A 15,716-nucleotide genomic window follows, 5' to 3' on the forward strand; every position below is an offset into this window, starting at 1 on the left:
TATATATCTTGTGATTTTAAATTGAACCTGGGGTTCTCTCACCAAAGAGTACTTGCCCCAAAACTAGGATCTTGACACCCAGCGAATTCTCTAACACTGGTTAGAGAAGGCAGCCCTCAATCAATATTTCATTCTGCTTGGTTTATTTCAGCTTTTAAAAAATCACACAAGGCATTAAAAAAAGATAAGCAGAGGAGGGTATCCTAATTTCTCACATTGGGCAGTTTCATGATGAAGTCATAAGCATTGGCTTCCTTGACAGCTTTTTCAATCTCTTCCATGGTGACGTCTTCACGGCCGTATCGAATGTTTTCTGCAATCGTGGTTTGAAATAACACAGGCTCCTGGTTCACCACACCTATAATCTCCCTCAGGTACCTTAAGTTCAGGGTCTTGATATCCTGATCATCAATGGTAATCTAAAACGAAGCACACACAAATCGCACAAGAGAGTTCCACTCAGAACTCAGAATAAATACTGGCAAATTGTCATAAAAAGAATGTGTGAAGTAAAAGGAAAAATATTATCATGGGTATAGTACATAGTTTGAAAAGGGGAGTGGAAGAAAGGGGCATATCTACTCAGGAAAGTAGGGGAGAGGGTGTTGGATAGGGCCAGGATCAGACAACAGCCTATTACTAGTGGTAGTCAGCTGCAAGGTTTTTGTGGAAGAGGGATAGACAAATTTGAGATAAGCCTGACAAAGCAAAGAAAAAAAGGAAATAGACAGTCCGCCTAGTCAAGGAGGATGGCATGAACATGTAAAGCAGGGGTGGCTAAATTTCTTTCTTTAGGCACCCTGTGAGCTTCATGGTTGCGTGGGGATTTGAACCCTGGTCTCCCAGCTCCTGGGACGCGGGTGGCGCTGTGGGTTAAACCACAGAGCCTAGGACTTGCTGATCAGAAGGTCGGTGGTTCGAATCCCCGCGATGGGGTGAGCTCCCGTTGCTCAGTCCCTGCTCCTGCCCACCTAGCAGTTCGAAAGCACATCAAAGTGCACGTAGATAAATGGGAAGGTAAATGGCATTTCCATGTGCTGCTCTGGTTTGCCAGAAGTGGCTTAGTCATGAAGGCCACATGACCCGGAAGCTGTACGTCGGCTCCCTCAGCCAATAAAGCGAGATGAGCGCCGCAACCCCAGAGTCGGCCACGACTGGACCTAATGGTCAGGGGTCCCTTTACCTTTACCTCCCAGCTCCTAGCCTCTCGCCACCACACCACACTGCTACAGTTTGAGGGCTGCATTCAGCCTTGGCCAACCCTTTGGTGGTTGTGTGCTACTGGTGGGTGCGGCCAACCCACAGTCTCACATGCACACACAGGATACACAGCCCCTGACACACATACACCTCCGCAGCTGATCTATGCAGATCAGCTGGGGAAGGGGAGAATTATTGCCTCCTCCCTGCTCATCAAATTATCAATGTAAAGACTAGCAAAGGAGTAAATTGCCTCTTCATTAAGGCACCGGTGTATGCCCATCCCACCACTGCATCTATTTGTTTTCCTTCTTTGTTGTCATAAAAATAAGTGAAGGGTGGTTTTTTTTGGGGGGGGGGGTGTTGGAGGGGATAGATCTGCTCCTGAACTGGGAGTTAGCCACCCCTGATGTAAAGAAACACAGTTTTGGTTCGTTTAGGCTGGATTTGGGGAAGGAGATGTCAGGAAAAGTTGTAAGACAATGGAGGGGAGGCGGGCAGAGATCTAGGAGGAAGAAGAGCTGTTACCACTTGAGACCTGAGACTCTCTCACAAACTCGCCTTGCAACTGATTCTGAACCCCACCTTCTCTATTGCAGCACACATGCTGCCCCATATTTAAAGCACATGGCTCTCTCGCCAAAGAATCCAGGGAACTCTACATTCCTTGGGGGAAGCCATGCATTTTAGATGGAACTTCATCCCTAGAGTGTTCTGTCCTGCTCCTTCCTGTTGAACTCCCAAGACCTTGTTATATTTCCTGGTTTTCCTTCTGTACAGCCCAGAGTTCTGCCTCCCAGTTTTTATGCTGAATTGTTTTATCCTGCTCTTGGTTTTATTGTTTGAAATAGGTTTCGGCTCCATTTCAACTGTTTTTACTGCATTTTATGTGTTTTACTAATTCTTTCATAACTAGCTTTGAGTTTATATTATAAAGAAAAGCAAGTGTAAGAATTTCATCTGAAGAATATTAACAGCAAGACTGACACTATTTACCCTGAATACTTCAGGGCAGATATAGGACTTTTAAACCCAGGTCAAATAAAATATCCATAATCTGACATTTGATATTGACAGTGCTCATGGAAAAAAAACATTTTATGGGCATTTGGATCAAGTATCTTACCATGCCTTCAATAGGATCATAAAACCTCTGGATCAGCTGAACAGTTGTACTTTTCCCACAACCGCTACTGCCTACCAAGGCTACTGTCTGTCCACTGTTAACTTTCAGATTCAAGCCTTTTAACACCTGGATGAGAGGGGGGGGGACACACAATGAGAGCTGCTATAATTTTATTTTATTTGCAAGGGTTGTGCAGTATCCAGGTCCTTGGAATGCACAGTCATGATGCAAGCTCAAAGAAAAGTGAGCGATAGTGGAGCACATTCATAAGTACAAATCAGACACAGCAAGTTTCCCTGACACAAACACCTGTAATTGGAGGCAGCGATGCTTCGGAATACCAATTGCTAGGTGCTCACTGGAAGGACAGATCGTGAAGCTGAGGCTCCAATACTTTGGCCACCTGATGAGAAGAGAAGACTCCCTGGAAAAGACCCTGATGCTGGGAAAGATGGAGGGCACAAGGAGAAGGGGACGACAGAGGACGAGGTGGTTGGACAGTGTTCTCGAAGCTACCAGCATGAGTTTGACCAAACTGCGGGAGGCAGTGGAAGACAGGAGTGCCTGGCGTGCTCTGGTCCATGGGGTCACAAAGAGTCGGAGATGACTAAACGACTAAACAACAACAACAAGGAACCACAAAGGGGAGAATGCTCTTGTGCTTGAATCCTGCATGATGGCTTCCTGCAGGCACCTGGTTGGCCAGTGTGAGAATAGGATGAAGAGTTAGAGGGGCCATTGGCCTGTTCCAGCATGCTCTTCTTATGTTAATTGCCTTGAAACAGATTTCATCACAGCAAGTCTGATTGGGCCATATATGGAGGTATGTGTTTTTTTGTCTGTGTTTGTCTAGCTTTAAAGGACAAAAGCCAGGAAATGTCAAAACCAGCATTCACTACTGAGCTTCAAAAACTCAAAAAAATTAGATTACAGCTCAAAAAAATTAGATAACAGTTTACAGCACAAAAGAACCCAGTGTTTATACCATTATGTCTTTATGGGTGGGGGTTGTTGGTGTTTATTGTCGTTTTAATTCTACTGTGTTTCTATATGCTGTAACTGGCCCTGGGAGAATCTGGGGAAGGGCAGGTAAGAAATAATAACGAAAATGAACAGCAAATACATTTGCAAAAATACTGATAAGAGGATGCCTTACAAACAAAAAGGATTTTCATGCAGATTGTACCCAAGACGTGCAACATTTGTATTGGTGTGAAGAATCTACTTTCAGTACGGGGGTCAGTGGGACTCCGTTATTGTTCAGCTCCAATAGGGTTTTGAGCCCTGCTTTAGGCAAAAGGTTCTTGCATTGCAGGGGGTTGGACTAGAGGACCCTTGGGTCCCTTCCAACTCTACAATTCTATGAGTCTATGTCTACAAAAGCACTTAGAACGGCTGTGCTTAATTATGCATTTTAAACACCATTCGGACTGTGTATTGATTTTCCCCTTAACACTTGCAAACATGTTAAATTTTCAATGGCGGTAAGTGGGAACTCGTATGGATTTTAACTCCTAGAGTACCTGAACATCTGGCCTTGAAGGATACTTGAAATGCACATTTTGGAAAGCCAGATTTCCTTTAATTTGGTCGGGTTTGTAGCCAGCTGGTGAATAACTGTCAATTTTAGGTTCCTGTAGAAAAGAAAAGAAGATAAAAAAATCAAATTCAGGTCAGTTTCATTCTTCTGAAACTTGGAAGCAAAGTGAAATTTTGGATACCAAGCTAGCATGTAAAGATTCTGTTCACTTCATCACCAGTGGAGACCCATCTAGACTAGATGCTACTGTCTTTAGCAAACTTGTCAAGTTTTTCCCTTTTACAACAAACAGTTCCCCCTTTTAATCAGGAACACAGTCGTGGGAAAGAGAGGTTTAACTCTTTCTTCCCTACCTCATCTAAGGCCATCGTTAGCCAGGAAGAAAATCTTCCACTGAGAGGATTTCTTCCCAACACCAACATCAGAGGAAGGATTTCCCTTGCAACCATAGATCCTCACAACAACCCTGTGAGGTAGACAGATCTCAGCCAGCGGTGATTACAAACTTACAACAGATTTCAGACGTTTTGGCTCACTATCATTTCAAGCTCTAAAAAAGAGGCTTACATTGTCTATGATGTTGAATATTGCATAAGCTGCTCCCCTTGCAATAGCAAACGCTTCTAGGTTTGGAGTCACCTGACCGATGGAAAAGGCGCCAATCAGAACAGCAAAGAAGACCTAAACAGGAATATTTTTCAAAACAGAAAGAAAATATGTTTATGAATCCTTTTTGCCAGATAGGATCCACATTCCTTAACTGGGATGTGGCTGATCTCCAGCAAACAGACATGTATCTAGCAGATAACAAAGGCTGACTGGTGCTTCCAGACTATCGTTTTTGCAGATGGGATCGCATACCAGCAAACACAGGTTGCATAATTAAAGCGGATTTGACATTTTGGTCACTCCACCCACTAAAAAGATTAGAAAGTAATGAGGAAATACACTTTTTAAAAAAAATAATGGGATAACAATCGCATAATCTTCCCACATAGAAATACTGTAATGAAATCTCAATAAGTAGCCAGCATTAAACACCCTCCCCACAAACTTTGTGCAAATCAGGATGAAAGCTCAGTAAAAAGTACTGAGGATTAAATATCTGATAAGATCCCTGATTGAGTGCAATCCAGAGAAATCCCAAGGAACTTCTAAAAGCCCAGTTCTAAGCATATTTACTGAAAAGTAAATCATCATCACCATCATCATTTTATTTGTATGCCGCCTTTCCATAGTTAAAACAAGGCTCAAGGCAGCTTACAACATGACAAGATTTACATAATTACTAGCATAACAAAAGTCATAAACAATAAATAAAACACATCAAAAGGTGCACAACCAAATGGAAAACCATTTCCACATAAATCATAAAATCTAAAACTAAAACATTAATATCAATAACAATTTAAAATGACATAGATAAAAAAGAAAAACAATATTAAAAAAGAAGCCCTCTCTGTCGAGAAGCAGCAGCAGCAGCAGCAGTCCTCTATGGAGCCTGTCAGGCCCCACCCCAAGCCAAATGGAGAGAGCCCTTCAGGCTCCCGGCAGGCCCTTGGTAATTACTGTTTCTAGAAAGCATGTTACACTTCCAAATAAACAACAACAACACAAAACATAATCCAGTGGCAACCTGATTTGCTGTCCCCTTAAAAATAATGCGGTCCAGAGAATATTATATCCAATTTTAATGCGATCAAGCAGGTATAAGCACAGGGAAAGGTTTAAGTACAAGGAAAAAGTTCCACTGCAAAATAGTGTTTTTAGATTCTCTCTGCATAAAATGCCATGCTAACCTTGTCAATAGTGGAGTATCACCAGGCAACTCTGTGTCACTTGCTTCATGAAAGATCACCCTATTCTAGAAAACCCACAGTGGAAACCTGCACCAGTGCTCAGGTGCTAAAGTCAACCTCACAGCCACCAGGCCCAGGGCCTTCACCCGATAGGCTTGTGCCCAATGAACCAATGAAAATTATCTTGAGATGATGCTTCTGGATCCCCTCAAGTTATCAAGCCACAAACCAACTATTCTGCTAAATCTATGGAAAATCCTTCTGTGCCTAAAAGCATTATTTATGAGGCCTAGAGCAGCTCCGTATGCATTAATTTTTTCCTAATGCCTGGTTCCACATTTTGGACGGCAGAACAGGGGAGGGGATGAAAAACACTGTGTACCTCCCCCACCTGCCCCCCAAATTATGCCTTTTCATGCTGTGCCAGCAAGTGAATGAGAGATATGCGGAGCCTCCCCAAATCATAATATACAGCCCCTTTCCTCCTCCTTGCTTAAATTGGCAGGGGGAGCATAGCACCACAATGCTCGGCTGCACAATGGAAGGAAGCTAGCGCATGTGTCAGGGGATAAACCAGGATGCACTTGGCGTCACTGGCCTGGGAACTTGAAGTAGAAAGTTCAGGCAAGGTCAGGGACACAGAAGAAAATGAGGCAGCGATGGAGCAAGCAGACCAAGTCATCACAGACTTGGATAAGGGGGAAAGCAAAGCAAAGCTATGAACCAACAGACTGGTCCAAAGGTACACTCTCAAAGTGGCAGACAGGGACAGTGTCAAGCGTTGGCAAGGTTGGACATTTGCAGACAGCCCACAATCCCAGCATGGGTTCCCACTGACAAAAACATCCTGGAATCTACTGCAGTTAGGTGGTAGACCTGCTGAATTTGGCACATGGAGGGTATCCTGCTCAAGGACTCCCCAGAGCCTGGAGGAAAATAGGAAGCGGCCTTATACTGAGACCATTGGTCTATTTAGCTCAGTATGGTCTAGACCAGGTGTGGGGAACCTTTGGCCCTCAAGATGCTTCTGCACTACAATTCCCATCAGCCCCAGCAAACAGGGCCAATGTTTTTTCCAAAATGGCATAGTTTTGCTGTCTGGCAGCCTTAGCTCTTTTGGGAGGAGGAGCAGCATAAAAAAAATACAATACTTTATTTATTTTGTGGGTGCTTTTATGCATCTACCAATATGACAGTTCATAGGTAGTGAAATGTACAGAGCCTCATCATTCATCACAAAGACCCACTTAGCCTCTGAGCAATCCTGAATTTTAGTGCAGAATATGTCCTTTTTTTGGTGGGGGGGACGCGGGTGGCGCTGTGGGTTAAACCACAGAGCCTACGACTTGCCGATCAGAAGGTTGGCGGTTTGAATCCCCGACGGGGTGAGCTCCCATTGTTCAGTCCCTGCTCCTGCCAACCTAGCAGTTCAAAAGCATGTCAAGCATCTGGCGAGATGGTAAACGGTGTTTCTGTGCGCTGCTCTGGTTCGCCAGAAGCAGCTTAGTCATGCTGGCCACATGACCCGGAAGCTGTACGCCGGCTCCCTTGGCCAATAAAGTGAGATGAGAGCTGCAACCCCAGAGTCAGTCACGACTGGACCTAATGGTCAGGGGTCCCTTTACCTTTACCTTTATGGAGAGAAGACTGAACAGCTGTTCACCAACACTTACTGTCAGGACTTTCCCAATGCTGTAACCTTCATCCAGTATCAAGGTAGTTCCATACCAGAAAGCCAATGCATATGCAGCATATATTAATAAGAAAGCAATCCCCATGGACATATTGGCAGTCACAGCCTTTTTAATTCCAAGTCTTTTAGCATCTTCTAAATTTTTATGATATCTGAAAGAAAAATAGCAGCCTGATTGAATTATATGATCTCCAATTGATAGGAAAATGCATTTTCTCTCCCATTTTTATTATTTATTTTTGCTAGAATTTCTTTGAAAATACCCAGTCCATTCACACATAAAATATTTTTTGTAGTCAACATATCTATGTACAGTACATATATTTTAAAGTCCTACACAGAAGTGATAAAAATGTATGTTTAGTGGTTCCAAATGAGCACTCCTTCTGCAGAAATTTATGTAATTTGCTAAAACAAAAAACAACAACTAGCCAGTTAGGTCCTAAACAAATGCCAAGATAGTTGTCTGTTAACACAATCATTCCAACTTTTAAAATATTCTCTCACACCCCCTAGTTCAATAATTGCCCCTACAGTATTTTGAATGGTCAACACAATTGCCTCTGCTATATCACAGGTTTCCAAACTGTGTGTTGTGGCGCGTGTGTCAACTGCAGTGTGTAGGTGTGTCATGCAAACTTTCCTCGTGCTCCAGAATTGGAAAGGGGTTAGTTTAACCTCCAGTTTGCAAGTAAAACTGAATGACTGTGTCGTGAAGTGATGCATGTCTAAAAAGTGTCAGTAACAGGAAAAGTTTGGAAAGTTCTGTGCTATATGATGTGGTCAAGACATGACATTCTAGAAGCCAGAAACAGTGGAAGGATCACTGTATGGCTTCACTTCAAATTCAGTTTGCCACCTACCATATTTTTTGCTCTATAAGACTCACTTTTTCCCTTCTAAAAAGTAAGGGGAAATGTGTGTGCGTCTTATGGAGTGAATGCAGGCTGCGCGGCTATCCCAGAAGCCAGAACAGCAAGAGGGATTGTTGCTTTCACTGCGCAGCGATCCCTCTTGCTGTTCTGGCTTCTGAGATTCAGAGTATTTTTTTTTCTTGTTTTCCTCCTCCAAAAACTAGGTGCTTGTGGTCTGGTGTGTCTTATAGAATGAAAAATACGGTATCTCTTGTCTGCCAATTACCTGTAGGCAGGAGTAGCTACATAGGGAATGTTTAAATTAGGGATCAGGAGCTGCAAGCCCAGGGGTCGCAGCTCCATAGGCATCTCAACTTTCCAGGCCACTGAGTTATAGCCCTTCTCATTTTAAATCATCAACAAGCGGGGGGGGGGGGGGGGGCATTACTGGCCTACTGCTCACTAACTTTTGGTGGCATTTAGCCAGAGTTCAGATTGTATCATTTAGAGTTTGGTAGGGTTGCCATACTTCAAACAGTGAAAATCCAGACAGAAAAGTTGTTGCTGGGGTTTTTTTCTTGCCAAAGTTGTTGACCCTTTTGGGCAAATTTGCAGAAAAGAAAGAAGCAGCTTTTGAGCTATTTTTAAGCAAAATCACAAAAAATGACACTGCCCACATGGGTTGCCATATGTCTGGATTTTCCCAGAATTTTTTAGCAATTTCCATCCAGTCACTGCTTCCGAATGTCTGAGAAATTCTGGACGTATGGCAACCCTAGGTTTGGAAAAGGTCAAATACAGAATAATCCAGGTGTATATCTATAGCCAGTGGCCACAAAGCATAACCTGACCTCTCAATTTCTTTCTTCTGTCCTCCAAAAGCCATCACCGTCTTAATTGATGAGAGAACCTCCTCAGCAACAGATCCAGCTTTTGCATATGCAGCAAGCTCCTTGTTGGTGAATGCAGTAAGGACCTGTGAGATAAAGACATTGCCAATTTCAATGCTATGATCCAATACAATTGTGTGTGAGACACTTGCTTCTTTTCCTTCCCCTATACTTCCCTATTAAATAAAACAATGCTCCAAAACAATTGTGGTATAATACAGTGGTCGAGAATCTGTGTCCCTGCATATTCTAATCAATATTCACAAAGCAGGGGCCAACAATGGAGAGACCACACAGGCAATACCCAATCACTCAACACTCCCCTCCCCCAGAAAAGCTTCACATGCTGTGCATGTGATAGTGATGTTGTAGACATGTACATATTGTGGAAATTATCTAGGTCAGGCTTTCCAAAACTTGGGGTCTCCAACTGTTTTTTGACTACAATTCCCATCACCCCTAGCTAGCTAGCAGGACCAGTGGTCAGGGATGATGGGAGCTGTAGTCTCAATGCAGCTGGAGAGACTCAAGTTTGGGTAACCCTGATCTACGTCATGGGTAGAGAAACTCAGGCCTAGGGGCCAAATGCCCTTCCAAGCCTCCCTATCTGGCCCTCAGAACTGTCCCCACAGTGTCCCACCTCTCTCCAGGCCACCCCCATCACTGGTCTTGCTTTGCATCCCAAATGCTTTTGACTAGTTGAAATGTGGCCTTGAACTTTGACATCGCCTCTTGCTTGTCTGGACAAAGGATAGCGTGGTGCGTGAGCAGAAACTAAGGTCAACATTCACATCCATTGCTCCATCCATGTTTGCCTCTGGCCTCACCCCCACTGGCATCCCTCTGAATGTTGCCCAGAAGGGAACATGGCTTCTGGGCTAACCTGATGCTATGAGGAAGCAAAGAAGCTTGCCAGAAAGTTAAAAGCCCTCGCTGACCTTAGTTATCTCTGCTCAACACAAAAGCCATCAGAAGCAAAGTTTTAGAGGCAGCCAGAGTGGTGTTGTCATAACCGAACAATACTTAATGTGCATGGTACCCTAGCATTTCAGCAAAATTATACCCACCTTTGCCCAGATTGCAGCTGAGAGCCCCAGAACAGGACTGACCGCAAGTATTACAAGAGTCAATTTCCATCCTTTAGCAAACCCGACTATAAATTCCTGTTAGAAATGTAGCTACTCCCTGAATGAGCATTGACATTTTGTCACCAATTCCTTCGTTGATCTTGGAGACATCACTAAAAACAAATCAAGGTAAATCAATTAGGGCAAAATTTAGGTCAGGAAAACCAACAAGATGCATTTCTACAAGGTATTCCTGTTAACGCTGCTACTGAATTCACAACTCAAATGCTACAAAATATTCATTTAGCCCCAGAGATACGAATGCCAATGCTACAGGTTTTCATTGAAAGTAAAAAAAGTAATTACTTCTGTTCTGATCCCCATCCCCTTCCTGCAAAGCCTTTTAGATCTACGTGGATATTTTACAAGAGTCATGGGACACTTTAAGGGCAGGTTTATCCCAGCATAATCTTCAATGAACTAACAATATTCTTCCACAGTTGACAGCAGTAGCATTATTAGGGACTGGCCTTCGGGACATGGGGTTGTATCCAGCATTCTGTATCTGCTAGAAGGGAAGGGCCATAACTCAGTGGTAGAATGTCGGCTTTTCATGCAGGAGGTCCCAGGTGTAATCCCTGGCATCTCCAGGTAGGGACTGGGAGACCCTGGAGAGATGCTGCCTGTCAGTGTGGTCAAGATTGAGCTACATGGACTCAGTATAAAGCAGCTCCCTACCTTCCTAGTGCAAAGGCCCTTGTGCTAGCGGGCAGGTGCATTTTAATGCTGCACAACAGAGGAATCCAATGCAGCAGTTGCACTAGGAGAAACTCTTTGTGCAATAGATTGCACCGAAATGGCTGACCTGCGCTGCCAGCAGTCTCCTTTTCTGGCTCCCAGCTCCGCCCCCGGATTGGCTGATGGTGCAGGCCAGGTGGAAGCCCTGCAGCCTATGGGGACGGCCCAGGGGGAGGAGCAACGGGCAGCCAAGGTAGGCGTGACCCCGTGGGTCACAAAAGCCACCCACGTCAGGAATGGTGAGCAGTCATTGCCAACAAAGGTTACCAGCAACCAGCTTATGCACTCTCTTGTGCAACAGAATCCCCTGCCGCAAAACATTTCACCCGAGAAACAAATACACCATTAAGTGACTTTAATTTAGTGCTACATTGGATACAACCTGGTCTTTTGCACTGGACCCTAAACCTCTTGCCCTTTTTCCCTTATTAAAAATTTTTCTCTCTTTCTCAATTTTAATATTCCTCTCTGCTTTAATACTACTTTAAGCTGGGCAATTCTACTTTAAAAACTGAAAACCTAAAACCCTACCAATATACAGGAACCTCTGCTTGCTTTCTTGCTTTTATTTATTTCATAAAATTTATATTTTGCTTGTATGTAGAAAACCTTGAAGTGCTTTGCAAAAAGAAGAAAACAAGGTAACGGTTAAAAAAAACACCAATTAAACATTCAGAAAATCAAAACCTGCAGTAAACTAAAAACACATCAGCATTCTGTAAATCTGGGTCTAAAAAAAATGCTTTTAGTAGGCATCAAAAAGAGTACGGTGTAGATGACTTCCTGATTTCAATAGACAGGGGCTTCCAAAGTATAGGTCGTCCAGATGCATGATTGGTATTATGTGACACACGGTACAGTGCCAGTTCCGCAGATTGAGTTGGTCACAACGGCATTTATAGGGTAAGGTGATCTCACAGATAAACTGGTCACAAAGTTGTTATGGGCTAATTTATATACTTGGACTTCACCCGGCAGCAGATTAGAAACCAGTTGAGCACAGGTGCTATATGCTAGCAAAGTCTCACTCCAGTCAGCAATTGTGCCACAGCATTCTGCACTAACTGCAGCTTCTGGAACGAGCACAATTTTTTTACGCGGATTAATCAAGCCAGTAACAGAATTAAAATTTGGTTTTCTGTTGAAGAAAATACACCAGCCACGTATTAAATAGATATACTCACTCTATAAGACGAGTATTCAATTCCCCAACATCGTTTACATCGAACCATCCAATTTCTTGCCGCATGACAGCATGGAAAAAGTGTTGCCTAATTCTCTTGATCTGGCGGCCGGCTGCCAGTGTCCAGCATGCAATGTGAGCATAGGCAGCAATAAGGACACCAGCTCCTATTCCTGAGTAATAGTATGAATGTCTGAAAGCACAATGTTGCAGAGGCAAGTTCAAGAAGGGCAGCCATGCAAGTCTTTAGCATCACAAAATGGTCTTTGGGAAGAATATTTTTCATTTGCGAGTTTAAAATACATTCAATATGCGCAGCTAAAATGATTGTCTCAATGCTGGAGCCCATCGTGATCTAGTCCAGCATTTCCTCCTGCCCCCTGCGGCTAACTAAAGTGCCTATGGGAATTCCACAAGCAGGACAGGGAAGTGATAGTTTTATTATTTAATTATTAATTATTAATTATTTATTATTAGTTTATTTTTTACATTTACTGTATATACCACTTTTTCCTCCAAGGTTCTCCTTCTCCCCCCATTTCATCCCTGTGAGGTAGGTTAGGCTAAGAGATGGTGGCCGGCCCAAGGTCACCCAGTAAGCTTCGCAGCTGAGTGGGAATTTGAATCCTGGTCTCCAGCACTCTTAACCATCACACCATTCTGGCACTCTGAAGCTGGGACTCACCACCTGGTATTCTGATATTGGAGATAGCACTGTCATTCACTCACGACTAGAGCGATTGCTAACGTGATCCCCCATGAATTTCTCCAATTCCCTTTCCGTGCCATTTGAGGTTGAGTTTGCCAAGTATCAGTGCGACCCTAATCATGCCTACTCAGAATTAAGTCCTATTGAATTCAGTGGGGTTCAGGTAAATAGAGTTAGGATTGCAGTTTTAATCACGACATTTTATGGTAGCAGTTTCCATAGTTTAAACGTGTGTTAATTGAAGATGTACTTCCAAGGGTGGCTCCAGAAGGGGGCGAAAGGGAGTAAACCCCCTCCAGACAAGAAGCTTGCCCCCTCTCCCCTCCGCCCTCATGTCATTAACTGTTACTTTCCTTTCAGTGATCTTAGCTTGTTGCACTAAGAGGCAAAGGAGAAGGGTGGGGAGTTGGAGGTGTAAATGATTATGAGACTTTGAAAAGTCTCATAATCACTGACTACCAGCGATACCATTGTTGCTGAATTAATTATCAACATTGTTAATTAAGCTAAATAGCTTTAATTGGATTTTGAATAAATGTACAATTAATTGTTATTATTCCAAATTTTATTGTACTCTTTATTGTGCTAGTGGGTCATTATATTTTGAATAATGCTTTTTTATAGGGTAGAGTAGGGGGGCACTAGAGTTGAGTTTATGGAACCAAGTTGGGGGGGCGCCCTTTAAAACAATACAGTGGTGCCTCAGGTTAAGTACTTAATTCGTTCCGGAGGTCCGTTCTTAACCTGAAACTGTTCTTAACCTGAAGCACCACTTTAGCTAATGGGGCCTCCTGCTGCTGCCACGCCACCAGAGCACAATTTCTGTTCTCATCCTGAAGCAAAGTTCTTAACCCGAGGTACTATTTCTGGGTTAGTGGAGTCTGTAACCTGAAGTGTATGTAATCTGAAGCGTATGTAACCCGAGGTACCACTGTACCTTTGTTGCAGTGGCATAGCATAGTTTGCTGGCTCATGGGGCGGGCAGGAGGCACCAGCCCAGCCCTCACTGTCAACGCCACCAGGGCAATCCCACCCCCAAAGCAGCAAAGCAGAGCTATGCTGACCGACTTGCCCACCTGCACAGGGGGAGCCCAAGAGGCTGACGTGGCCCTTGGTGGGCAGAGAGAAGCAGTGGGGTCATCGGGGGGGGGGGGTTGCCTGGTTTGCATTGCCTCAAGAACTTTGCTCCTGGGGCCATGGCACCCCTGTTTAGGAATACATAAATAACAGGGTATAAATCCTGAAGCAGCTGAGGTGCAAGACAGCAAGAGTTCATTGTAGTGAGATGTCCTCATTGAAATGTGAGGTTTTGACAGAGCATGTGAAGGAAATGGCATGCCTACTTAACACGTACAGTGACAACCCTACACATTTTTCAACTCTAGTCTTTTGTGCTTGTGAAATCACTTGGGCTTTTCTTTTTTTTCTCCTATCATAGGAGACATAATTTATTGCGCTTGCAATGATAGATTGATTTCAGAAGCAAACAAGTTCAGGCTTTCATCCAGGATGCATTCTGCCCTTTGTACATACAGGCTGGGCCTTCAAGAGGCCAAAGTTTCAACTATGTATACGAAATGAGTTATGCCACATTAGCATTAAGGCTTGTATTCACATTCATAATGAAGCTCACAAGGTAACTGGAAGGGAGAGGGTGAAAGGCAAAAAGGGAGAAGAAATGGGAAAGGAGAGCTTAATAGGCTTTAACTGTTTTAAATGTTACTCCAGCCATGTGGAAAACATCCCTGAGACAGTGCTCAACATGGGAGTCGTAATATATATATATAAATAAATATGATTACCAAACTATGTTCTGAGACTATGCTGGAGTTCTCCTGACTGGTAGTGGCATTTTTCTGCACAGGAATGCTTTCCTCCCACCATTCTGGGTGACTGAACCACACCTACGCAGGCATGGCTCTCAAGACTGCAGAACAGTCATAAAGGTCTACCAGGGATGGCCCTACCATTAGGTAGAGTGAGGCTGTTGCCTCAAGCAACAAATGCAAGGAATGGGAGCCAATGGCAGTGAGGTACTGAAAGGGGGCAGAGTTGTAAGTACCATCTGGCCTGCTCAATACTCCTTATGCTAGCCTGTTGTCCACAGGTGTGGTAGAAGGTGCTTTCTTGTTGCCAGTGTATCAATCTAGCCAACTTGTACTCATGGATCTAGCTAACTTCTATTCATAAAAAGGGGATGAAGGGCACTGCTGCCACAGACAGCAAAATATCTGAGGGTCAGCCCGATTCCTTCAAGCAACTGTTAAGATTTTTGATACCTGTTAAACATATTCAGACCACAAGCTGACTTTCAAACTACTGCCATACTGTATCCAGGCTCACACCACCTGCCTTGTTATATTAAGGGACATCTGAGATACGGAACAAAATACCGGTATATGTAATGATCAAAATGCCTTAAAAAATAAAATAAAAAGGTACCTTGTCATTTGCTCTTGCAGGGTTTCAGAAATATTAGGGAGAGATACATTAACTAAAGATCCGTTACCTAAATGAAAGGAAATGGGGGGAAAGGTTAAGTGATTATTATTAAAGATAGCACTATCACACTACCAACTCATTTTTGCTTGTTGTTTGGTAAAGCTCAGCCTATTTCCCATCCATGACAGACCATGATCAGAGCGACACTTCTCAGTCACTTTACTGTTAGGACCTCAGAACAGTTGCAAAGCCCCACTGATGTCCTTTGCTCATATCTGGGTGACTGTCTCAGGCTGCCCTCCTTTCTGGCTCTTCCCTCTTCTCCTCCTGGAAACTGATTTACTTTTTCTAGCTGAACGTGAATGTAAGGTCCTTTTGAGAGAAAAAAAAAAGTTGAATTTGATATATCCTCTCA

The 15,716-nt window shown here is 43.5% G+C and overlaps 1 protein-coding gene across 1 annotated transcript in view; it reads right to left on the bottom strand.

Moving 5' to 3' along the window:
- The window catches only part of LOC308459251 (ATP-dependent translocase ABCB1-like), a 56,064-nt gene that overhangs the window by 28,356 nt on the left and 11,992 nt on the right, over positions 1-15,716 (bottom strand). The window contains 10 exon segments of the mRNA XM_080974385.1: positions 216-419; positions 2,327-2,452; positions 3,850-3,960; positions 4,434-4,547; positions 7,339-7,510; positions 9,064-9,188; positions 10,170-10,262; positions 10,264-10,342; positions 12,152-12,343; positions 15,302-15,368. Of these exon segments, the coding sequence (XP_080830511.1) occupies positions 216-419; positions 2,327-2,452; positions 3,850-3,960; positions 4,434-4,547; positions 7,339-7,510; positions 9,064-9,188; positions 10,170-10,262; positions 10,264-10,342; positions 12,152-12,343; positions 15,302-15,368 (1,283 nt within the window).

This window comes from Podarcis pityusensis, assembly GCF_964106645.2.
Source record: "Podarcis pityusensis genome assembly, chromosome: 12".
Taxonomy (NCBI): Eukaryota; Metazoa; Chordata; class Lepidosauria; order Squamata; family Lacertidae; genus Podarcis; species Podarcis pityusensis.